The sequence below is a fragment of the Cyclopterus lumpus genome, chromosome 2 (assembly GCF_009769545.1).
Source record: "Cyclopterus lumpus isolate fCycLum1 chromosome 2, fCycLum1.pri, whole genome shotgun sequence".
Lineage (NCBI taxonomy): Eukaryota > Metazoa > Chordata > Actinopteri > Perciformes > Cyclopteridae > Cyclopterus > Cyclopterus lumpus.
The window spans coordinates 7,504,014-7,530,204 of record NC_046967.1 but is presented as its reverse complement, the minus strand read 5'-3'; the positions used below and the strand labels follow the sequence as shown (position 1 = coordinate 7,530,204).

At 42.0% G+C, this 26,191-nt stretch overlaps 1 protein-coding gene across 3 annotated transcripts in view; it reads left to right on the top strand.

Annotated features, from left to right (window-relative positions):
* LOC117743978 (gamma-aminobutyric acid receptor subunit gamma-3-like) overlaps positions 1-22,235 on the top strand; it is a 64,214-nt gene extending 41,979 nt beyond the window's left edge. The window contains exons 6-10 of one of the 3 annotated variants that reach the window (XM_034552020.1): positions 4,273-4,410; positions 13,017-13,169; positions 20,025-20,221; positions 21,052-21,076; positions 21,973-22,235. In XM_034552020.1, coding sequence (XP_034407911.1) covers positions 4,273-4,410; positions 13,017-13,169; positions 20,025-20,221; positions 21,052-21,076; positions 21,973-22,235 — 776 coding nt within the window. Of the gene's footprint in view, positions 1-4,272; positions 4,411-13,016; positions 13,170-20,024; positions 20,222-21,051; positions 21,077-21,908 lie in introns of all 3 variants that reach the window. The other 2 variants (XM_034552001.1, XM_034552010.1) reach the window with 2 other exon arrangements.
* Positions 22,236-26,191: the final 3,956 nt, after the last annotated feature.

The window sequence follows — 26,191 nt, the reverse complement described above, 5'->3', positions numbered from 1 at the left end:
GGTCCCGACCACGGCTCCGAAATCTCAGCAGCCTAACTGTTTCGAGTATTGATAAATCCATGGCGCTGTCCGCGGTGCTGAACTGAGAGCTCCTGTAACAATGGCGCGGATTTGCACCTAGCAACCCACACATTCAATTTCTGACCCAGCTATTTTTCCATAAATTTCCGTTTCGTCCTCCCACATTTTGCACCCTGATTATAGTTGTGCCTCCCAACGGCTCATGAGATTCAGATGAGGAGAATGAAGAGGATGAGCCACAGTGAGGGCCGCAGCATCAGTAGAGCCACTACTGACTCTAATGAGGAGGCTTAGCTTTAAGTGCTTCTGTGATTTACAGCCACACCCACGGTTTAGTCGTATTTTTTAGGCATGAAAGTGAGCAAAAAGATCAGATGTCACAAAATGTTTCAGAACGAAGACAAAAGACATAAAATAGAGACATATTTTGAAATATATGTAGAAAGATTGTGAATTGAACAGGGAGCCAGTGTAAATAGACCGTGAATCTCTTTGAAGCGTTGGTCAAAATCTCAGCAGCAGCATTTTGGACCCCTTTTATATAGACGGCGTGAAATAAAAAGCGTGAATAATCACCTCCTTCTCAGCTTGAGTCACAATGGGCTCACACTTGGCAATATTTCTCTGCTGGGAAAACAGAGAGGACACAAACACGTCCCACGCTGGTCCAGAGTCAGTGTCCCGTCAAAAGTGGCACCTAGGTTTCTGACTGAGGGTTCAACAGATGAAGAGAATGAACCAAGGACAAGACCAGCAGTGGCATAAATAATAAAAAGGATCAACCATCTAGTTTGTAATATTATTTAGGTCGATCATGGAACAATTTTCTATGATAACACAACACCATTTCTTTATCCAAAATTGGCAACATATCCGAAGTACAAACTAAAATGTTAAAAGATAATCATGTTAATCTTAATTGTATTACCTATGTCTATGTTCTTGCACGTGGTTTAGAGCCAGAAACTATGGCATGATGACTGCATTAGCTCCACCAATGGCTTTATACTGGCGTTAAATTGGAGTCCCCAAAGCGTTTATCGTCCCATTAACCAGTGCCTTATTGGGTTACCGTTACCCGCCAACTAAAAAGCACCAAAATCACATTTGATTTTGTACGACAGGTCATTCTATTGGACCAGACATCTTCCAGGGCTCGATATAATTTAATCAAGGTTATAATCATGACCTGATGTGCCTACAGATGGCAGTATTTATCACAGACCATTGTATAACCTCCCCGTCTCTGCATTGAGTTTGGATAATTACGTGACTATTGTCACATCACAGTGTGATGAGGCTGGATGTCAAAGAGTTATTGAGCGCAAATGTGCTTCCATTATGTGTCTGCTCTCCATGAAAGGATTGGCAGTAATGACCCTTTTTTTGCCAATTCCGTGTTGATGGACATTTCTTTCTGCTTGTGGCAGCAATGGAGCGGCTAAAATCTTGATAACTAATTAATCAAACAAGCATGGTCTTTTGTGTTTGTTTTAATCTCTGCATGATGTCATGGCCTACTGTACATTTTAGATGTGGCCTTGCAGCACAAGTAATGTTATTAGTCATGAATACAAATTTCTATTTTCTTTTTTGCTAAATGAGATTTTGGAATAATATTAAATCCCTCTGGTAAGAACTGTCCCTTTTATTTCAGACCAAGACTTTTTGGTCGCACACAATATTCATGCAGCTAGAAATAAATCTCATCTGAAAGAATGCTTTTCGATGCCAAAGAAGCTTTCGTACATGAGGGTGATAATGAAGCCCTCCCGGGTCTTCACTTGTCCAAACACACTGACCTTTCTTACACGCTGTAACATCCACCGCTATCGACCTCTCCTACCACTCAGGCTGTTAATGTGTTATGATACTGTAGAGGCCCTAATACACAAACATGTTCCGTCTCTTCATCGTGAAGCAAATTAAAAGCCTTCCTGTTATGACTGCAATCAATTCCATTAATAACAGTATAAACATGAGGAAGGCCTCAATGACCTCACTAATCTATCTCATTAATTCTTAATGTTTAGATAGCGGATGCCTTTTTTTCCCAGACACCTTCCAAACAGGTTTTGAATTCAAGGCTTTTAAGCTCTTCTCTTTTTAGTTTATTCCAAGTGCAATACTCTTCCGATGACAGGTGAGCTCAGTATAAAAGCCTTGAAAACTATGATTACACGGACCCATGCAGGTATCCACACCACAGGCACAGCCGCAATCACGTCACACCTAAAGAACACCCTCTGTGGTGCTCTGTATTAGTAGCATATTTACATTCTTGCTGCACATACCAATATATATATATATATGAGTAATGTCAAATCAGTCTCACAAAAATTGATTGATGTCTTGCTGTGGAATGTCAAAATATGTAATTTACAGTATATTTCTTTGCTCCCTCTCAATCAGCTGACGGCTAAAGGAAGTTCTAATTTGTCAGAAAAAAAGGTTTTAGCATGATTTTGCACACCTATTATTAATCTATTATTTGCTTATCTATTTTATGAATATAAAATGGCTGTTGCAGAAGTTGCAAAGTGATGAATACAAATGCAGATTTGACCACCTTTCGGTGCTGTTGAAGCAGGCGGGTCATGCATTTAAAGATGTAATCAGCAGTTCTGTCACTCCTGTCCAAAAAGCTGAGGACCTCCATCATAACTGCATTATTTGAGACCCTGGCACAGGAGTTCTTGAATGGTTAATCATGTGGAGTCTGATTTGTGTTTACCTCATAACTTTTCATTTTTGCAAAAACCTCATCCAAAAAAAGTGTTTGGTGTTTTGTGTGAAAAACAAGGGAAAGAATCCTGAAGCCACATTTGAGGCAAAATGTTGTCACCGAACAGATATACAGATATTATTTAAATAGCTAAAAGGTAAATAACCGTAGCTTTGTGAGCTTGTAGAGAAAGGTGGGAAACAAGATAGTATTCCTAATAGCTGCAGTATCACTCTGGATTACATTTCCTAAAGCAAGAAATGAGGAAAATTCATAATTTCAATTTGACCTCAAATCCCTCATATGTGATATTGTCACAGGACATTGTTTGCAGTAATATGGCAGAAGTGGAAATCCTTCGTGATATTTGCCGCCAGTATTAGAGGCAAAGCAACTCTGTGTCATTGTGGAAGAACATGTTGCTTCAGGGGGCTTTTAAAGGCATGAAATATGTGTAACATTTTGCAGCTATGAAGAAACACCAGTAACATAATGATAATGCTGTTTGCAGCGAAGATAATGGTGCAAACGCACCAAGAGAAATATGATTGCAATAATGATTGCCATCAACTGTATATTAGTGTTTGAAAGAAGAAAAAAAAGTCCTGTTTGTGATTGCTCTTCTTGGTTATCGATGGCTAAAATATATTGTTTTACATAATTAAGTCTGGTTGCCACTCCAGGGCTCAACAGCGCCTGATAATTATTGCTCTCACTCTGTAAAATTGCATCAACTTGTCAAACGAGCCAAGCGTCTTTTTTGTTGTTGTTGACTTGGCATAGAATTCATCGCCTGTTGTCTTGTGCTTCCTCCAGCAAGCATCAGCTGGTGAAATCCTGCCCGCTTTAGCGTTTAGCTTGTCCAGGATCAGTGCTAAGCTAACGCACTTCGAGCAGGGACATTGTACTGGTGAGCTCCACTTGGCTCCTCCATGGGGAAGTACTTTGTCACAGAGGCATATGAGAGATGCATAGCCTATAATCTAAGACTAGAAAAATGTATCCAATCCCATGATTAAAAGTAAAGCAATTTCATTTTGTGTTCCCTTAAAGCAGCCTCCCTTTTCACACCCAAGATGACTGTATTTTGCAGTAAAGGCCGCTCAGTTTTGTTACCATTAAAATATAATTTCATTCAAGAGCACCCTTGAGACCAATTGACTTGAAATAGGTGAAATCATTCCATTGAAATTACGATTTTAAACTGAGTAATACATTGAATTACATGGGAGACCCAGGGTGCACTACAGCCGATTCCAAGAAAACAAGTTCACGGTAATTGCTCAGTTGGTCTGCAGTCCTCTGAATTGCCAATGAAAACTTCCTGTATGAATTTGTGTAAATCAGGTTTAAATCATGCATACAATAAATGCTGCATTGCTGCATTAATCTTTCCTGTGTTCTCTCTCTCTCTCTCTCTCTCTCTCTCTCTCTCTCTCTCTCTCTCTCTCTCTCGCTCGCTCGCTCTCGCTCTCGCTCCGTCTTTTCCTTTCTCACCTTTGACTCGCGCTCTGTGTCGTTTCCAGACGGCTACCCACGAGACGAGATCATTTACAAGTGGAGCCGGAACTCGGTGGAGACTTCGGACCAGAAATACTGGAGGCTTTACCAGTTTGATTTCATGGGGCTCAGGAACACCACAGACGTGCTCACAACAACAGCAGGTAGGAGAGACGGCGAGGGAAAGGTCCACAGCCTTGGCCCTTGAATTGTGACTAATAATAATATAAAACTGTATGTTAAGCTTTGTTCACCTCCTCGCTACCTAGCAGAGGTCAAAGGCCACAGACTAGCTTTCTGGAACCGGCTCGCTGTTTAGCAGGCTTCAAAATACCGACTACCTCGGTGCCCTGAGCTCTGCACAGGTTAACATGAGCACCGTGCCCGTGAACGTAATCATAAAACTACAAGCTCAGAGCTCATAAGTATTCCCTCCGGGTGCAAGGGCAAATAGGTTTCTCCGCTGACATTAATCACCTAGATTAAAAAGGGAGTTTAATTATTCACTCCTTTTCCTTCTCTTTTCCCATGCTTTCAGTGCAGTTATTAGGCCTTGTGTTCTTTTGATGACTTAATTTAAGTGCGTTTGGGAGGCACAGAGAAATATTGTTGCTCCAACAGGTGCCGGTAATTAAACCCACGACTGGCACGGGGCCGGACAAGTTCCTAATCCATTTTTAATGCTTTCACGTGGCAGATTCTAACGGCTTAATAAGCAGAGCATTATGAATGAGGGCGATGGAGAAAGAGCATGACACAGCCATTGTTAACCTCTCTTAACCTTGTTTATGAGTTGCATAATCCTTCTAGTTTGTGCCATACGATCTTTTGTCTTCGGTGCTCGGGTCTGCATAATGTGACCTAATTCAGCTTTCCAAGAGCCCACCCTCCTCCGTTCATGAATATTCGAGGAACACGAGTACTCTGCATGCTTGGGAAAGAGATAACAAAGAGTGGCATCAAATTATTAAAGGAGCTCAGTGGAAATTAATTGTACAGCTTCATTTTGCAAAATGTTAAAGCGTGGTAGTGATTGGGTACTCATGCACGACGTTTTCAAATCATATATATATATTTTTTTCTAAGCCGACCAATCGGTTTAACTGTTCCAGCCATGAGGAAAGCTCATAACGCATCCTGTTTAATCTAATGAGAAAATGGTATCTTTGTGTGTCTGATCACACCAGAAAAGAGAAACGGTGACTGATGAGCATCCCGAGACATCGATGGTCTGATAATATTTCTTGGACTCCCGCTGCATCGTCAACGCACAGCCAAGCTAATTTTCTGCTGAGATGTTTAAAAGTAACGTCAAAACCTACACATCTACCTCACGCATTAGCTGTTTTCTCATGGATTACCTAGTTTCTCTTTCCTGTTTCACTTGCCGGCTCCATCTCCACACGCATGGTGATTAGATCCCCGGCTAAAAATACCTACCATTAATTTACATCATGACAAACTGTGAAAGTGCCGCTTTTCTCTTGCTCTCTTTATTTCCTTCTCTCGCCGTCTTCTAACTCTCCAGTTTTATCCTCCGTCCCTCATAAACACATGAGAGCTGGGGCTGTTTTAATGAGGACAGAGTGGACAGATCCCCGGCCACGGCGCCACCGGGGACCTCCGCCACAAATCCTCCGTCGTTATCAATTCAGCGGCGTCCTCTTCAAAAGGCCCCAACGTGGAATCCCAAACACATCAGTGCTTTGTTCTATATCCCCTTTCTCGAATTCCCCCAAAGCTCCCATTATGCTCTTTTCTTCGGTTACATCGCAGAAATGTCTTTTTTTCTTTAGCCTGGACATTCTCCAAATGCCTGTTGTAGAGGATCTGTTGCGAAATTGCTAACGATCCCTCCCCTTGTTCTGTGATGGCACCGAATACGGACATTCAATTTGGTGTTCCCCCTCTGCTCACCAACCTGCAGCTGACCACTTTAAAATCAGAGGTAGAGGTGACGGGTCCAGGGATGCAGACATAAAAACAAAGAAAAGTATCACTTGTCCAATTGTAGCTCAGCAACTGTAATTCGGCCTGCTTCGGATTTCTCCTCGCGTTGAAGAATTGCTCGAGAGATGCTCCGTCATCGCGGAAGTACATTTATTTGATTTGTTTACTCTCCAGCAACCAGACAATGTTATTGGAGATAGCATGACATTACATTGTTATTTGCCATACTTGTTCTGGTTTAAAAATAATATTGTGTATGTAGCCACCGCAGGCATATTTTCCTTTTAAAAAAGGGTCTGCTGGAAACATAACTTTTATTTTTGTAACAAACCCAAGGAGACAACGTTAGCTACAGCTGATGATAGATCTTGTCATTTCAGCCGCCAAAATCAATCGTCAGCAAAAAAGAGACCTGCTTTTGACGAGCTCTGTATGATCTCGAGTAACCATCCTTTCAAATGTTTCTATGTTGTGTCACCGTTATAAACTGCACATGTTTATAACCGTTATAAAGCGGTGTAGCAATGACTTGTAGATGGATGAATAGACTTTGACCCGTTGAGGAAATGTGTTTCCACATTGTATATAATGCATTCCTCCAGAATATAGTACATATATTCACATTAAACATTCAAGGACATAACTGCATACATGCAGACAAAAACATGCTTCAAAACAAAGTATGTGTTACTCAAGCTCAACCTGAAGCTTTGCTAACGTTGCTTGAACTATCCTTTTACATAACCAGCTTCATTAATAACCATCCCACAGGGATGCTTTAGTTTGCACAAATACAAACGTGTGGAAATAAATGTCTTCTTGACATTCCTGCTATTGTGTGTCAGTGTAGTGAGGAAGTAAGCAGCCTCAGGAACAACATTTCAACTGAGTTGTCTCGAGCTCATTAATGGAACAGTTCCCCCCCCCCCCCCACAAAAGAAGTCCTTGCTGCTTCCGAACAGGAAGTAGACCTGACCGTGTCGACAAAGTGAAGAGCGGGCAACTCGGGGCTGATAAATATTATGCAGGCGTAAACAGAAGGATTTAAAAAGAATGTAAACAGAGGGGTTGTTACTGTCCTAACATAATGTAAACAGACGGGTTGTTACTGTCCTAACATAATGTAAACAGACGGGTTGTTACTGTCCTAACATAATGTAAACAGAGGAGTTGTTACTGTCCTAACAGAGTAAACAGAGGGGTTGTTACTGTCCTAACAGAATATAAACAGGGGTTGTTACTGTCCTAACAGAATATAAACAGGGGTTGTTACTGTCCTAACATAGGGTAAACAGAGGGGTTGTTACTGTCCTAACATAATGTAAACAGACGGGTTGTTACTGTCCTAACATAGGGTAAACAGAGGGGTTGTTACTGTCCTAACATAATGTAAACAGACGGGTTGTTACTGTCCTAACATAGGGTAAACAGAGGGGTTGTTACTGCCCTAACATAATGTAAACAGACAGGTTGTTACTGTTCTAACATAGGGTAAACAGAGGGGTTGTTACTGCCCTAACATAATGTAAACAGACAGGTTGTTACTGTTCTAACAGAATGTAAACAGAGTGGTCGTTACTGTCCTAACAGAGTAAACAGAGGGGTTGTTACTGTCCTAACAGAATGTAAACAGACGGGTTGTTACTGTCCTAACATAGGGTAAACAGAGGGGTTGTTACTGTCCTAACATAATGTAAACAGAGGGGTTGTTACTGTCCTAACAGAGTAAACAGAGGGGTCGTTACTGTCCTAACTTAGGGTAAACAGAGGGGTTGTTACTGTCCTAACTTAGGGTAAACAGAGGGGTTGTTACTGTCCTAACAGAGTAAACAGAGGGGTTGTTACTGTCCTAACAGAAAGTAAACAGAGGGGTTGTTACTGTCCTAACAGAATGTAAACAGAGGGGTCGTTACTGTCCTAACTTAGGGTAAACAGAGGGGTTGTTACTGTCCTAACAGAGTAAACAGAGGGGTTGTTACTGTCCTAACAGAAAGTAAACAGAGGGGTTGTTACTGTCCTAACAAAGTAAACAGAGGGGTCGTTACTGTCCTAACATAGGGTAAACAGAGGGGTTGTTACTGTCCTAACAGAGTAAACAGAGGGGTTGTTACTGTCCTAACAGAATGTAAACAGACGGGTTGTTACTGTCCTAACATAGGGTAAACAGAGGGGTTGTTACTGTCCTAACATAATGTAAACAGAGGGGTTGTTACTGTCCTAACAGAGTAAACAGAGGGGTCGTTACTGTCCTAACTTAGGGTAAACAGAGGGGTTGTTACTGTCCTAACAGAGTAAACAGAGGGGTTGTTACTGTCCTAACAGAGTAAACAGAGGGGTTGTTACTGTCCTAACAGAGTAAACAGAGGGGTCGTTACTGTCCTAACATAGGGTAAACAGAGGGGTTGTTACTGTCCTAACAGAGTAAACAGAGGGGTTGTTACTGTCCTAACAGAAAGTAAACAGAGGGGTTGTTACTGTCCTAACATAGGGTAAACAGAGGGGTTGTTATTGTTCTAACAGAATGTAAACAGAGGGGTCGTTACTGTCCTAACATAGGGTAAACAGAGGGGTTGTTACTGTTCTAACAGAATGTAAACAGAGGGGTTGTTACTGTCCTAACATAGGGTAAACAGAGGGGTTGTTACTGTTCTAACAGAAAGTAAACAGAGGGGTTGTTACTGTTCTAACAGAATGTAAACAGAGGGGTTGTTACTGTCCTAACAGAATGTAAACAGAGGGGTCGTTACTGTCCTAACAGAATGTAAACAGAGGGGTCGTTACTGTCCTAACAGAAAGTAAACAGAGGGGTTGTTACTGTTCTAACATAGGCTAAACAGAGGGGTCGTTACTGTCCTAACAGAAAGTAAACAGAGGGGTTGTTACTGTTCTAACATAGGCTAAACAGAGGGGTCGTTACTGTCCTAACAGAAAGTAAACAGAGGGGTTGTTACTGTTCTAACATAGGCTAAACAGAGGGGTCGTTACTGTCCTAACAGAATGTAAACAGAGGGGTTGTTTGCTCCAATGCACAGAAGTCGCCACACTGCAGAGCACATGCACTCAGTTAGAGAAAGTCCATATGGCAATAAACTTTTTTTAATAGCCTCCATACAGTCTTTGACGCAAGCTTAACATTATTATCCTGCACGATTTGCAAGAATGACAAATGCAAGATGACATTTATCTTCTTCTGTGCAATAAAGTGTCAAATTAGACAATCTGGGCAGCGTGTCTGCCTCTACGACTTCTGCAACCGTGCAGTTTTGTAGTAGAGTGAAGTGAGGCCACGAAGAATTGTTGTGAAATTCACTTCTGTTGGTATCTTTAAATATTTGTTTCAATCCAACCTGCATTATGTTCAATCTTAACCCACTTTGGATTGCTTTAAAAGAACACGAACTCTATCTTGGACATAAACGGGTACGTAATATAAAACTAGACAATTTTATTTAGTGAGATGTTCTTATTTGATTGTGTGATTAAGATGATAGTGATTAAGATTTCCTTTGTTGTGACATTAAACAGATAATTTGCAGTACTCTTTGTGATATACAGTTAATTAATGCTCTTTAGAACAAGATCGGATTACATGCATTCGTCCTTAATGGGCTACAAAATGCTCACTTTGGTCTTTCCTAATAGCATTTTCGTATATTGGCAACCATGGGATTTACAGAAAAGATTTGATTTGAATAAAAAGTGATTAAACGCACCGTGCTTATTATCTCTATGTTCCCCTCCCACACATTTTTATTACCCGATGCTATAACGGTAGTTATTTTCTTAACAGCTATTTGCATAAGTGTTGTTTTGAAAAAAAGTTGTCCTTGATCAAAAACATTACAACAAAGCAAAAGTTCTTGATCATTGTCAACACATTCTGTCAAGTAGGAGCTTCACATGCACAGGAAATGTACCCACATGCTTCTAGGTGCTCTCAATGCAGTTTTTTCTACTTCTACTAAGTGTTACTTCATTGCAAAGCCAACATTAGTTACTGTTTTATTTTTTCAGATTTAGATTATTAATACAAAATATAAATCAAATAGTAAATGGCGTTGGATAAAAGGATTAAGCTACCTGGCTTTATTATAAACGTACTTTGCTGCAACATTAATGATGCTTTAATATGAATGCTTCAATAATTACAATCCAGTGGTATAATTAAATACAAACACACTACTCACAATCCATTAGGGATGTTTGGATATTGGACGTAGGAAGGACTCATCTGTGAGCATGACTGATATCCATTGTTCACACTGTCACATGACAACTGGAGACTTGTGAGCAGACTGGTGACCCTCTCCTTCTCACCTATTGTTTGTAGTGGATATGTATCACATTGGACGATAGGGGCTTTTAAAAGTAAAAAAGGGGTCTGACACAAGTAAAATACTTAAGCATAATAAATGGCAAACATAAAAATGTGCAGTGTGCAGAAAGCAGTTACAACACTCTGCAACACTGTGGCCATGACACTGTGCGCCTTTCATTGCACTCAGTGATTAAACTGATTATTTCAGTTCTACCTGGAGTGTGTATGAGGTGAGGTGAGGCCGCGAACCGAGGACAAAAGGTCTTCTTCTACAGATGTTTTATTCAATCCGACATCCTTTTCATGGAAGTGGCGGCAGATTATCAAAGGACTTCAGTAACATTTAAAGTGACCCTCGTCTGATGCGTCAAACTTTGTCAAGGTTACCGAACAATGGCTTCTGTTCGCCAAGAATAGAGGCGGTCCACATCCCTGTTTTAACTTCTCCTCACATGGATTTTGTAGTTGCTTGAGTTAGAGAGAAGATTATTCCTCGTTATTTTCTGGGCTCCATTGAGGATTTTCCACTCCTCCTCTTCTCTCTTTCTGCTCCTTGTGAATCTTATTCACCGGATTTTGTTTTTTCCCAGCTTCCCCCCCCTCCTCGCCCCCGACTGTCTGCCCTCTCATTTGATCCAGATTATTTTACTTTAAGCAATTATAGAACTAATTCCAAACTGTCAAACACTTTTCTGATGTCTTGTACGACCAAAAATACCGACTTCGACAAATTTCTGTGAAGTTTATCGGCTCTTCACTGCACAGAAACAGTCTTGATAAAAGTTACTGAAGACCTCGGATCTTATTACAACTTTGGGCACTTCTATTTTGATAGAAAACTTTCTGAAATGGTTTCACTTAAACACCCCTGACTCTAAATGTCTCTTATCTTTTTTTCATATCTTTTGTGTGTTCCTCAGGGGTCGTTCCCGAGCCCCTGGCTGTTTTGCATGCACGACACCTACATTCTATTCCACAATACACAGATATGTCTTCTTACTAAATCTGCAGACTATCACAGCTTCTCTCCTTAAGTGCAGGAGAGTAAGAACTGTGCAGTAAAATGTGGTTCTGGCCTTGATGAGCAAGTTAAGAGCACAACGTGATGGAGCCTCCAGCTACGTATCAGACCTTTTAATTACTCAGTGTGCCGCTTCAGTGAGCTTCAGGGAGGATGTGTTGTTCATGGGGGAGATTAAAGAAAAGTGTGACTTACGAAATAGCAAGGTCACCATGCAATAGACGCAACACAAAATGATTACAAATTACAGCAGACTTCTCACTCAGAGCTCTCTGTAATAATGTCAGCATCACAACATGCCTCTTTTCAGTACACATATTGTGTGGTACCTGAACTAATAGTGCACTAGTCTCCAGCAGGGTGACTTTGAGGTAGCAGTACAATAAAGTATATGTATGCACGTGCCGGGTCAGTTTGTACGTACAATTGTCAGTTGTGACTTTAAAAGCATTTAAGTCTTCCAATTCAAATACAATTCCTAATGCATCACAATATTTTATCCAAAAATATAACTTTTTTAAAAATGTTTAATTCAGCTATATATATATATATTATTATTATTTTATTCTACGTTAAGAATATTTTTGTAAATGTGTGTCAAATTTCAAGTTAGCAAAAAGCGTGGGCTTTTCAAACTCAAGGGCGTGCTATAGAGAAATTTTAATACCCAAATGTGAGACCTCTAAAATATCAAATTCTTCACCAGTCCTGATATGAATGTCAAATTTAACAACTTTTGGGATATGATAAAGCCCCCAAAACACTTTCATTGCTAGAGAAGAAGAATTCCTCAAAATACATTAGGTTCCTCTACGACGCAGTCGTCCCGAGGACCCTAATTAAACATGTCACCTGAACGGTGTATAACATACAATAGTATAGCCTCGCTTATTAAGTGTAATATAAGGTGAAATGTATTGATATAATATAGAGCAGAATATAAAATCCTAATGATAATAATAATAGATGTAGAATAATATAAGATCAATTCTATATACATTTGGTGTGCAATAATTGCAAATCAAAACCAACAGAAAAAAAGGAGAAGGAGACGCGTCTGAATGTCCTGAGTGTGCCAGATACTGCGGAAATTGTGTGTGTGTGTGTGTGTGTGTGTGTGTGTGTGTGTGTGTGTGTGTGTGTGTGTGTGTGCATGCGCTCGCGATATTGTGCGTCTGTGATTTTGGCTGGCTGGTCAGAGCGTCTGTTGCTTCTAATGCCGTCGCTCCGTCTGACGGCACTGGGCACAAATGAGCGCCCGACGCTCCTGGGTGGGACGATCTGCTGGCTAAAGGAATCATGCTGAGTCATCACGAGGGAACACATTTTCATGGCAATCCATCTAATACTTGTTGACTGTTTTAGGGGCGGGCCGGCCAACACCGCCACCCTTTGAGCCATACCATTAGCGGGGTTAAGAGCGCTTTTGCTTTTAAGCCAATTGAAATGTTCTTATACCTCATCTCCTCTCTCTTTGGCAGGTGACTATGTGGTGCTGAGCGTGTACTTTGACCTCAGCAGGAGGATGGGCTACTTCACCATCCAGACCTACATCCCCTGCATCCTGACCGTGGTCCTCTCCTGGGTCTCCTTCTGGATCAAGAGCGACGCCACGCCTGCCAGGACGGCCTTAGGTACACAACTGCACCACCAACTGTACTTCACGTGGAAAGGAGCAGTCATTTTGTATTAATGTTTTCTCACCACATTAGCAAGTGACTCTTTTCTTTCCTGTGGGAGGGAATAGTGTTGATGTCCAATACTTTGCTTTGATTTAAGTGATGGGAACACTTTCACCAGATAATACTAATGACTCTGCCACGGCTTATTCAAGCCGTGGCAGAGTCTAATATGAGGAAAAATGAATCGGAAGTTGGTGGCAGGATTTAAAGCTTTTTTTGATAATTCACATTCAATCTGAGATTTAGACCGCTTGATAGTAAAAGCAATAATCTCTTTTTGATTGGTAACTGCAATATTATAACTCAGCCTTTGTCGGCGAAGATATTACCGGCAAAAGCAATGATATTACTGTAATACTTGCACATCACTCAACGTGGTTGTGGAGTGAGAGCACACAAACTATAACCTATAGTTCTGTGTGTGTGTGTGTGTGTGTGTGTGTGTGTGTGTGTGTGTGTGTGTGTGTGTGTGTGTGTGTGTGTGTGTGTGTGTGTGTGTGTGTGTGTGTGTTATATTGTATATTAGCCATTCGCAAATGAATATGCATGTTTCCCCTTCAGCTGTTCATAATGCCTAATTTGAAATGTGTGTCCCATCAGTGTTTTTTTACATTATCATTTCATCATTTGTTGTAGTTTTAATCTTATTTTCTTTGCATGAGTTGACAATTATTTTTGAATTATTTTCCTCCCCCGCTGCATGTCTACCATTATCTTATTTGCTTTCCTGTGGATGATGATGTTGTGCTGGCGGTCCTTATTTAAGGTGGAACTGAAGGTAAGTGTCTAGCGAGTTCATGACCGTGATACAGAATATATAGAACATATATAGACTGTATATCCAATTTGTAAATGAAAAATGACCTTAAGCGGGGTATCCATAGTTTCAATTAACATTTTAGTGGAAAACACAGGATTTAAAAAAAAAAGAAATACACAAGGTAAAGTGATATTAGTGTGATTAATAGCTGCAGTCTAAGTTAACAGTGTACTCCAGGCTAATAGATAAAATAAATAATGGTATTTAGTGCTTGTCTTTATTAAAACAGATGTAATACAATTATAAAATATGCTGCAACAATCGGACATGATATTATGTGTTTTGAGATGTGTCATCAAGTGAAAGGTAATGATGGATTATATAGCCCCACCAGCCCATGCTGGTAGAAGGTCTTCAGGGGCCGGATCTCCTCATGGAAGAGCACTCTGCTCCGTCCTTTCCTAAAGAGGATGTCGGTGTTATGACACCTACTTTTTGTTGATTGGGACCCCAACGCTCTAGTCTTGTTAGACTTTATTGATTGTTGTTCGCCACAAGGTGCAAGAACAATCAACAAAGGTGGCAGGAACCAGAGTTAAAGCGGAGGTATAAATAAGGAACTCTACGGGCACAGTTTCCTCTTCACTGAGGTGCACCAATGTTGATAATCAGAGGCGTCCAGTCTGACACAGTGAGGCGGTCCAGAAGGTAGACGCAGGGTGCTCAGGTGGCACACTGGGACGTCCTTTCTTTGGCACTGTAGCGATGCAGGAGGTCTTCCATAGATATGGCACCTTCAACCTTTTAAAGCTTAATTTAAGTCCCCTGGGACTACTGCTGTCTGGCCCACTAGCTTTGATTGTTTGGACTCTGGAGAGCTCCCTTTCCCCTTGGTTGGGGGTACAGGTGTGGCTGGGGGGAGGGTATATAAACATTCCGGTTCCTGAAGAAAGAAAAACTTAAACTTCTTAAATCACACTGACGCTTACCCAAAGAAAATCTTTGACATTATACATTTATTATTATACAATGCTCTCTCTGTGATAACCATCCCAACAGTGTTGCATGCCATTTAATCACGGGCTACAATCATAATATAATTTACTTGCTTACTAGATTATTCCATAGCTGGTTTAACTTAATTAAATCTACTTTACTTATGTGGAACTTTATTGAAAGTGTGAAATATAGCAACTGAGTCGTGTCCATTCATTCTACCACCTAATAATCATACTGTAGTTGTAATGCCCATCCACACGTATAATATATTAGTTATTTTAGTGTATTTGACTGAATCCTACTCGCATTACCTTCCTTTCACTCTAAATACAGCAGTTTAACAGATCGAGTCAACGTAGGACTCTACATTTGAGGAGGGGCCGCTTGGTTGAAATGTAACGGCGTAAACTGGTATACAAATTAGATAAAACATCCCTTAGGTTTCGCAAACAGACCAGTGCCTTGCTCTCAGGCACTGTGGAAATGCGTGGTTAGACTCTTAATTTGACCCAAGAACTTTACACCCCCCCCCCAATGTCACTCGCACACGACTCTAAATTACTTTAATTCCATTCAGTCCCTCCCGCCCTTCATCAGCCTGCCAGTCAGACAAAATCACAGAAGGTCATTTTGTCTCCGTGGTAATAAAGAAGTTCTATTGGAGTCCGTTATCAAGCCCAAAGAGCAAACTCCACTGACAGTTGAACACTAAAGTCGTCTCATGTTATATCAAATTAATTCATAAGTTGGCGTTATTACTCATGCATGCGCTGCGACAAATGGAGCCTTTTCATCTCGTGCCGTTAATGAAAGCTGATCGTAATGAGAGATTGTGATCGCTTACTTTTTGTTGTTGGATTGATGAAAGTTGACTTAGTTGAACATCAAAACAGTGTGAAGAGACACAAGGAGTCTGTAGCAGCTGTAGATATGTGCTGAAACACTTCAACTGCATGTAGTTGTCCTTATCGAGCAATAGATTAAGGTGCACTGAGGAAGTTTTACTTTAATTTGGCAGGCTGCATAGGAAAAATGAAGGCTCATTGCATCACAGTTATAGCCGTTACCAGCTTGCTGCTGCGGATGTTATTTGATATATTTTCACTCTGCTCACATTGTGAGCCCATCTTTTTGTCTGCTTACCTAAAAAAAAAAGAAGAAGAAATGCAGTCAAGGCTTACAGTACGTGGGTGGCGGTTTGATACATGACCAACAACAGGTAGCGCAGAGAAGCAGGCTGTCCCCGTCCTGATAAACATCCACATTTGGCATTTAGCCTTTCTTCTCAAGCACATCGCCCCCGTTTTCAAGTCTGCCTGAGACCCAATCCCAAGGCTGAAAGGCAGTGAGGGGAAGATAAGAGGAAGAAAAGAGGGGAACAAAACAAGAGTGTTAAGTGAAAAGCTGTGGCATGTAGCGCCAGGCGGAAATGTCAGTAGGTGGGAGGAGGAGCGGTCAAACCGCGGAGAACCCCTGCCGCAACCCCCACCCAACCCCTCGAGGAGGTGGGCCTTGACAAGCTGTTAACATGTTCCAGGTGGTATTTCCGAAGAGCCGTCACTCACCTGCTCTCCCTTCAGCGGCAGGACGTGTGGATAGCAGCGAGGTGGAAGTAAGAGAGCTCCGGTGGATTCCCATTAGACCTCAATATCTGGAGCTCAGATGGAACTTGACAGATGTGGGGGGGGTGGGGGGGTGGGGGAGTCCGCTATCCACCCTTTTCAAAGGAACTGCTTCAATACCCAAACAACTCCCCGTTTATTTCGTATGTTCTCATCTCAAATATCGGGGCCCAGGCCTGCAGCAAGTACTGGCAACAAAGGAAGGTTATTGTATGTCATGGGACTGTAAAAAAGCATTTAAAACACCCAAGGTTTCCCTGTGAGACATTCAATTCAGTTTCACAAATTACAAATTTGCCTCAGAGGGCTTTACAATCTGAACACATACAACATCCCTGACCTTTGACCTTACATCGGATCAGGAAAAACTCCCTAAAATACTGAAAAAAAGGGAAGAAAACTTCAGGAGAGCAACAGAGGAGGATCCCTCTCCCTGGATGGACAGAAGCAAATAGATGTCATGTGTACAGAATGAACAGAGTTACAACACATTCAATGAATATGACAAATGTATGAATAATTAGTAGTATGCATGGACCACGATCCATGTAAACAGAAGGAGGTAGAAAAGGAGGGTCAGCAGGGCCATGGCAGGAAGCACAGCCAAGGAGGCAGGAGGCCAGGGTCAAGGGGCAGGAGGCACAGGCAAGGAGGTAGGGCCAATGAGGCAGGAGGCAAGGGGCCTCAGGTGGAAGCAGGGGCAAGGAGACAGGACCGGCTCCAGACACAGCCACAATCCATGGCAACCTGATGGGTGAGAAGGCACAAAGACTCCGGGGAAGAAGAGTTAGTAATGTGCAATGAAGAGACACGTTTGCCCAGAAGGAGAGAGAGAAGAGGAGAGAGGAGCTCAGTGTATCCTAAAATGTCCCCAAGCATTCTATACGCTTCTAGCAGCATATCTAGGGGACGTCATTGGTGATATGTCAGCTTGGGCGTCAGAGCTGACGATGTTCCTCATTGGAATTCTACCAAGAAGGCAGTGAGTTACAGACGGGAGGTCGTACACAGCTGTGAAGAGATGGGGAATCTTCAATACAGACAAACTCTGGCCATGTGTTTGTTACGTGTCTAAAAGGTAGTAAACACAAAGCAAAATAAACTTAACACACTGTAATGAAAGCATCAATACATGAAAGTGTTCCACCCTAAACGTCACCTCATATGTGGGGGTGTATAGATATCAGATAAATGCATAGCTGCGTGAATCAATTATAGACGATTGTCTCCTTGGTCGGAGGGCATGGAGGGCCATCTCACTGATTACATGCAAGGGAGAAGCGGCTTTGAGTCGAGGCCTCTCCAGTGTGCGTGAAACACCTTTAATCAGATTAGACTGAAGTTGCCATGTGTAACATTTTAACCTCAATCACAAGCACATTCATTTGAAAACATCAGCATAATTACCACAAACAAGCTCTTGCGGAGGAGAATGTCGGCTCCAATGTGCACTGCATTTTACTCTGCGTCGCCTTCACTTTTGCAAATAATACACACTTTTATTCCACTTCAACTGTTCTCACTGCATAATTTCAACTTCACATTAGCCCACTTTGTCAGAACATATCTATATTCACTGTTATTTGGGGCTGCAGTGATCTCTTATCTTTCTTCTTGCTACTTAAAACAAGCATACTGATAGAAACAGTAGTGACAGCCACGTAGGAATGAATCTGGCCAAAACAGGTTTGTAAACGCAACACTGAATGCTTAGTCTGAGGTTATTGTTGTTGTAAAACCATGCAGGAAAGTTACAAACTGCAACTTTAATATGGAAAAAAAACAAATTCAATCCCCCAGCTTTTCAGTTGAATTTGAAGATAAAAAACCTGCTGGTCTTAAGTCTGTAGTCAAAATAAATCCACGCAGTCTTGTGCCCTGGCCACTGATCCCTGACATGTACTCCTCGGTACTATTTATAGACGCGTGGTGGTCTGTTCCACCTGGTTTACCCCTGGACACATCACAAAGGCCCACGTCTGATATTTGTTAGCATATTGTTGCAACACCCCATCACTGTTGTATGCCCAATGCCATGTCTTTGAAATCTAATCTTGTAGAGGCATGTGTTTACAATCTTTGCTTTCTTATTGCTGTGATCACACGTCAATATTATTCTGCACTCGGTAGCATATTTGCTTTGCACGGGCATATGCACCGCAGCTTTTCTCACTGCTTTGTGATGGCCCTTGTTTTCTGTCTGTAGATGTGAGACTTGGGAGTGTTGCTCAGGCAGAAATCACCCAGTTGCTATGGCATCATGTCGCGACAATTCCCACAAAAATAATTAAACTGTACAAAGAAAACTTGTGACCGTGTTGTGATTTAGCAGCAAACTGAGCAGGTAGGAGTAGCTTGTGATAAAAAAAAGAAAAGCAAAATGCAGTGATCTCAATGTTTTCTCGAGATCATTGTTTACAGGACAATTAGTACAGATTAGAACAGATAGTAAGATTTTGGATAAGGTTAGATTATTAAGTTTAGCTAGTTTAGCGTTTAAATCTAATGAGCTGGCGAAAAAGAGAGTCTAGACGAGCACTAGACTAAAGGAGGTAGCTTGAAATAGATGGGAGCAACTCGTCTCTATGGAAACCACAGGCGAAAACAGTGGCACACTCTGCCATGAAAGACATGTGGGAGATGAGGATGAAAGGGACACAGCGGCGAGAGGGAGAGAGAAAAGAAAGAGGAGAGGGAAAGACGAGAATGATGTGTGTGTCACAGGAGTCGATATCGATGCCCCCAGTGGGCATTAACGTCACTGGGTTCATCTCTCTGTGAAAGAATTGATTTCACAGAGCGAACACAATATTCTCCTTTCAAGACACCATGGGGAGTAATATCTTAAACAATGCCACTGATGACACAATGAGTAGCACAAACCACAGGAATTATCTCCAATTAAAAATGATATTTACCAGCGTGACATATGTATTGATACCAGCCGCTATCACAATTTTACACCTGTTTTAGGAAAGGTTAGTTACCTCATGAAGCGGATCTGATTGACCCCCCAGAGACCAGTTTGTTTGATTAGTGCGGTCACCGTGTGATGGGTCCACCTGAAGAGGCGCTCTCGAGTACAGTTCACGTGCACTCGGATACGGTTCACATCGGTTGTGAAAAATAACTAAAATAGTTCATAGTGTTGTATGTCGAAGAAGTCAAAAACAATCACAGCGTAGTATGTTGAAACCATAATTCAGATGTGGCTCTACATAGAGCTTCTTAGAGATAACTGATTACTTGATTATTCTACTTCACCACGCTCAAAGAAAATCCCAACTGCAGCGGTTTAATAGATGCAAGTACATCTACCCAGAATACCCCTCGTGCATTATTGATGGTGGTAGACCTCTGCCCACATGTTATATAATAATAAGATTGGGTCACCCCAGTGCAAGTATATTCCTATTGCCTTCCTAGGTATCACCACCGTCCTGACCATGACCACCCTGAGCACAGTGGCCAGGAACTCGCTCCCCAGAGTGTCCTACGTGACGGCTATGGACTTGTTTGTCACCGTCTGCTTCCTGTTCGTCTTTGCCGCCATGATCGAGTACGCCATGCTCAACTACTACTCCTACAGCATACGCAGACCTCCCGCCAAGATGCAGAGAATGGTAAGCCTCTGGTGAATGTTTGAGTGATGGGCTGCGACTGTGTATTTGCTCTGCGTGTCTTTTTTTAGAATCTTCTTCCCTGAGCACAGCTGTATAAGACTGTAAATCATGAATCTTTCATCAGCTTCGCTTATATGATTCTCTGTGACGTATAGCAACATGGACGGGTTGATGAATGAGCTTCAGTTTGAAGTGTTGTTGAAAGTCGATCGAAAGGACTACAAAACAACGACGACGACGTAAATCTGCACAATTAATCAGAATTGCAAAATGGCGTACTGCAATTTCGCTTACGGCAACGTGTGTGTCAAAATACCATCTTGAATTAACTATTCCACACATCATATTCAACAGACTTAAGAAAACATGGTCGGTACAGAGCCCTGCAAACCTCCACATCCATCTAGTGAATCCTAAAAGACAGAAAATAAGCACCAAGCTAAACGACTCATCTTTCTGTTTGTCCATGTGTATCACAACTGTATTAATAAGGATCTCATTAGTTTAAGGACAGCAGGTTCATGGGTGTCATAGCAACCTTGGCCGACTGATCCCTCGGGTGTGAGGTGGCTGTCTGCACGAAGGAAAACAAAAGGACACAATACAGTACAGTCACTTGCGGGGAAAAAGGGCGTCAATTTGAAATGCTCCAGTCAAAATGTAACAGCAATGAGCATTTGAACGTCGACTACCGGTGCCTTTAGAAACTCGTACTCATTGAATCCATAGGGTGTCGGCGTCTATCAGTTGAAAACATTTCTTCTGTGCGAGCGCCGAGCTCTGAGTAGGCGTGCTGGAAGCTGCACCTGCTGCGAACGCTTTAATGGCAGCAGCAGCACCCGTCTACAAAGACCGAGTCAGCCGCTGTTGCTGTCACTTCCCTCTCTCCAGATCTCCCCCCCCCCCCCCCATCATTATTTCCTCACAGTGTCGGGGACTTTTGCTGAATATGCCTCGGGGCTAAAAAAGACCCGAACAATTAAGCTTTGTTACATTCGGTGCCCTCCTCTGCATTCGGGTCTGTGTTTGGGCCGAGTCGGTCTGTGGGGAAGACTCATATTTCTCTTCCCCCGCCACCTGTGTGGCCCCTTTGTGCCTCCCACTCAGTCAATTCTGTTCCTCCACAAGACTATTTTACTCTTCCTGTAAGAGTGGGAGTGGAGGACTGGAAGAAAAAAACAAGTGCAAATATGTTTTTGACCCAATTAGGTTGTCCAATCTGATTTTTAAAAACATCAGGGAGGAAGTCACATAATGATTTTTCTCAGTAGGTACTCAGACTATAGCCGTCTATAAAAAGCATAACAAAAGACTAAGACTGTAATTCAATATTTTCAGTTTCACATCGCTTCAATATCACTATTCTGTTAGAGCAACATGGATCTAGTGTAGTTCATTCTAACTGATAACTGATTCTCCACATTTGTATTCAACACGTCAATGTTGGCTTTCAGCAATGTGGAACAATGATGCGTCCACGTCAGGGCTTTGAGTCTTTATAGACCGGACATTTCGCACTAATCAATCACAGAGGAGAGTCTGCTAGCGGTGGCACGGTTTCTCGACCACCGCGTCAATGAACCAGAATGCAATGCAGCTCAAAGATTCATTTTGACAGGCATGCGACCACAATGACAACCGGACCCCCGATCTTGTTCTTGTATTGCCGTGTAGAACTAGTCACTAGTCACCGGTCCATTTCTCCACCATAACTCTCTGTCGTCCCGTACAGGCCTACTCGTCTTTCAACATGGGCCACACCCCTCGCTCCATGATGCCCGTGGGCAACTCTCTGTTCTGGCAGGACTACGATGACAACTGCCTGTACGAGTGCCTGGACGGGAAAGACTGCAAGAGCTTCTTCTGCTGCTACGAGGAGTGCAAGGAGGGCGGCTGGAGGAAAGGACGCATCCACGTCAACATCTGCGAGCTGGACGCCTACTCGCGGGTTTTCTTCCCCACCTCCTTCCTGCTCTTCAACATCGTCTACTGGGTCAGCTACCTCTACCTCTAGTCGGAGACCGCCACAGTCTTTGCTCGTGATCAAAAAGGTCAAAACTAAGCGTGGGTGAGGAAATAAGGTGGATACGCTCTGTGGGAAGTGTGAAAGGTACTTTGAACAACGGCACTCCGAGGAGAACCAAACACTCCGCAGTAGAACAACAAGCCGCCAGCATCAACTCGAATGGATCGGTCCCGTTAATGACAGACAGACTTCAGAGACGTTTGGGGACGGGGGTTGCATTGCTGAATCTTGGTCATCGAGATGGCGAAGCACCCATAGTGCCTTCTTTAGACAGGGTGCGGCACCGAGAGACCCAGCTTCATCTTTATTTGCTGAGCTGTCTATTCTTTGATCAAACAAACCCAGAACACCACCCGAGATGTTTAGAAACACCCATCGTTCATTCTGTAGCACCTTAGTTTTAGTTGTCCTCTAGAATTAGTTCTACTTTATAATAGCAACATTACATTTTTCTTATTATGATTAGAAGTGGTTGTATTTTAACAGCAGGTCAACAGCAAGCTCACCCATCAGGTGTCACTTGTTGACCATAGGTCGGTGTCAGGGGCAGCGGCTGTCTAGTCAAATCTTGCTTTAGTTCATAATGCTTCATGACGTAGCGATGCAGTTTACAGTAAATGCCAAGAAGATGTGGGTGCTTTATAATAAATGCTGGGGTCAACAACTGCGTAAAGTCATATTAAACATGCTGATCCCGTCATATTCTGTATGGTTCAGGAACAGAATACACAGATTAGAGCAGAGCTGGTTTCTTCCTGACAATGGCTACATAAAAAAAGGGTTTTGCATTTTACATGCTTTCATCCTTATTCATACAGAATTATGTTGTATTAATAATAGGACCTGTGTATTGCCTTGGTATGAAAAAAAAAGTTCAACATTTTGTTAAATATACCTATCTTTTTACCATTTACCTCAGTGGCAGAGGCCTTTATTTCACACCTTTCTAATTTCCCCCGTTACCCAGTTAATGCAAATGCTAAACGTCCCTCATGTTTACAATTTGTCTGATTTAAAGTCAGTAGGAAGTCCATTTCCACAGCACAGTCATAACATATGACGCGGTCCGACTCCCAGATGAAACTTAACGCCTCCAGAATTCACACCCTTAAAGTAGAGCGGCCTTCCTCTCAGAGGTGGGCTGTTAATGTGTAGGAAGCATCCTCTGTTCACTCTGCTCAGTGAGCCGGCTGCTGCCGAGACACCAGGTGGTCTCCTTACAAGCGAGTCAGCGTATTTCCTCAAAATGAGCCGTTCCAAAAAAAAAATTTAAAAAGCACTGGGTAATGCAATTCTGGCCAACCACAAAATCATTGTGTGGCCATGAGAATTATTCACTTTATAGAGTTTATAGACAGTATATTGGCACTGCACACAAATATACTGCACGTGGCCTATTTATTGTGCGTTAGTCATTCCCTCCAGTTTCAAAAGCATCAAAGTGTGCATCAAATTGTCTCGAGGAATTTCCCCTCATGTCCTGAAACACGCAGCACCTAAAGGTGCCTCTCCTTGTGCCCTGCTGGCCGTGGTCACAGGTGCGGTAAAATAGGGTCTATATATTGTGATACTCCATACACTACACTGTACACAGAGCGCTGTGTGAGAATGGATGATTCAGGGCGGAGTCCCGAGGACACGACGACAACGACAACAACAACAACAACAACAACAACAGGAGCGTTTGACACATTACGGCTTTCTTTGCTGTTCTCTGGTGTTATTTTGCATTTGTTTGGCTTCGTAGAACAATCAACCCCTCCTCTCCTCCTCCTCCTCCCCCCAACACACACACACACACACACACTTTTCCCCCCCGGTATTTGTATGTTCAGAGAAAAGCTTTTATGTAAGATGTACCCGATTCATGTTTCTATTTTCATACTGTTATATACATATATATATATATATGGAATGTAAGTTAGGCCAGGAGCGAGGCCGGAGTCAATCTGGTTCCAGTTCAGTCAGTTCAAGCAGCCTAAATGAGTTCATTCCTCGGGGTCCTCCATATTCACGAGGCCTCCAGACACATTTGTGGCCTGTCCAGAGGTTTGTGATTATGATTCAAACCGCCTCGAGTGATGCTAGAGGAACAGCTGAGGGGCTGTTACCCTGCGGGCAGTCGTTTACTCTGCTGCTGTTTCCCATTAGCTCAGTGACATAACGTTAGTAGTTTAGAGCTACCTATATCTAGCCAGGAACTGACTGACTAGACCAGAGCTTGGCCCACACCGCAGTAAACTCTCCTCACCGCCGATATTTCTACTACACTTTATAAGTGTCTTGGTCCGTTGAGATACTTCAATAAAACAAAGTCACTATTTTCTACGTCTTAATGAAAGTCACCTGTGAGTTTTCAGCTGACTGGGACCTGTATTTATAAAGCCTCTTTGGCATACGAGTGCTAACCCGGGATCAGCGCTGGCGAGCATAATGAACTCGCTCAAGAGCTTCTTCCGGAGACCTCATCACCCCAATTAAAGCTTTCCCGGCTCCACGGAAGAAGAACATGTATCGCTCCCGCTTTATCCTGCAAACCAATTTTGTTTTGATTTGTTGGTGAGGTCTCAGGGGGGCGGGGATGTACGACTGAAGAAGCCACTCTGACTTTGGATCAGCACTCTTGGGGGAAGTATTTTATGAAAACAGGATCTAGAGTGAAAATAGGTATCTTTTTTCTAGTGCGTGGTACATTGCTTATATTAATAAATGACGTTTTGGTCAAGTGCTACTGTGAAGTCTTTTTCTGAGACACTATTCTTCAACTGGAAATCCATCACTGTTAGCTAGGCAACATCCTGCTTTTTTTTTTTTGGACTAGAGGACTCCTGACAGTGAATGTGTGAGCCACATCGAAAGTTCATTTTTAATTACACTGATATGGATTGTTTGCAGAAGTAAACAAGCCGCCGGCTCATTTGCATTAACACTGGATACATGTCACGGGATTGAACTTTTTCTAACCACTTTGACCGGTTGCCACATGCAATACATAAAGCCGGTGTCCCGGAGAGCTCTACAGTCTCTACAACATGCAACACCGTCTATCCTCACAATCCTGATTTGAATACAGACAAACACCCCAAAAATAACTTCAGAAAGAGCGCAGAAAGGGAAACAAGAGGAGGATCCCTGTTCTAGGACCAGTGGTGCAAGAAGTCCTCAGATCTTTTTACGCGAAGACGCAATCTCAAAGACATTCATTTCAATAAATCTGTTTAGTCACAATCGCCGAAGGAGGTTTCACCGCCAATGGCTCACAATAGCAATATTTAGATATTTGCAGTTTTAAAAATTGGGTGTCTTTGGCAACATTTCCAGAAAGAAATAAGTGCTATTAAGGTTTTTCGCCCTTAAACACAGAAAAAAAAATGGAACTATGGACACATTGCAAATCAGCTTGAACCATGTATCAGCCAAACTGAGCGCCATCCATTGTTTTCACTATATATATATATATATATATATATATACACACACATATATATATATATATATATATATATACATATACACATATATATATACATACACATATATATATATATAAAATATATATATATACACAATATATATATATAATATATATATTATATATATATATAATATATATTATATATAATATATATATATATATATAATGATATAATATAGATATATATAATATATATATATATATTATATATACATACTCTGTTAAAAGTAAAAGTTCTGCATTCAAAGTTTTACTTTGAAATACTATGAATAGTCCCTAAAATGTGGTGTCATTTATTCAGTAAAGAAACACCTCACAGATCCACATCATTCATAGACTTATTTGAGCCTTTCCACTCGACGTGACCCCGGGCAGCGCCATCTGGAACCCCGCAACTCAGAGCTCACAAGTTGCCCCGTTGCACATCCATTGGCTTCGTTAGTCTAATTCAATGTTCCGATGCGCCAGT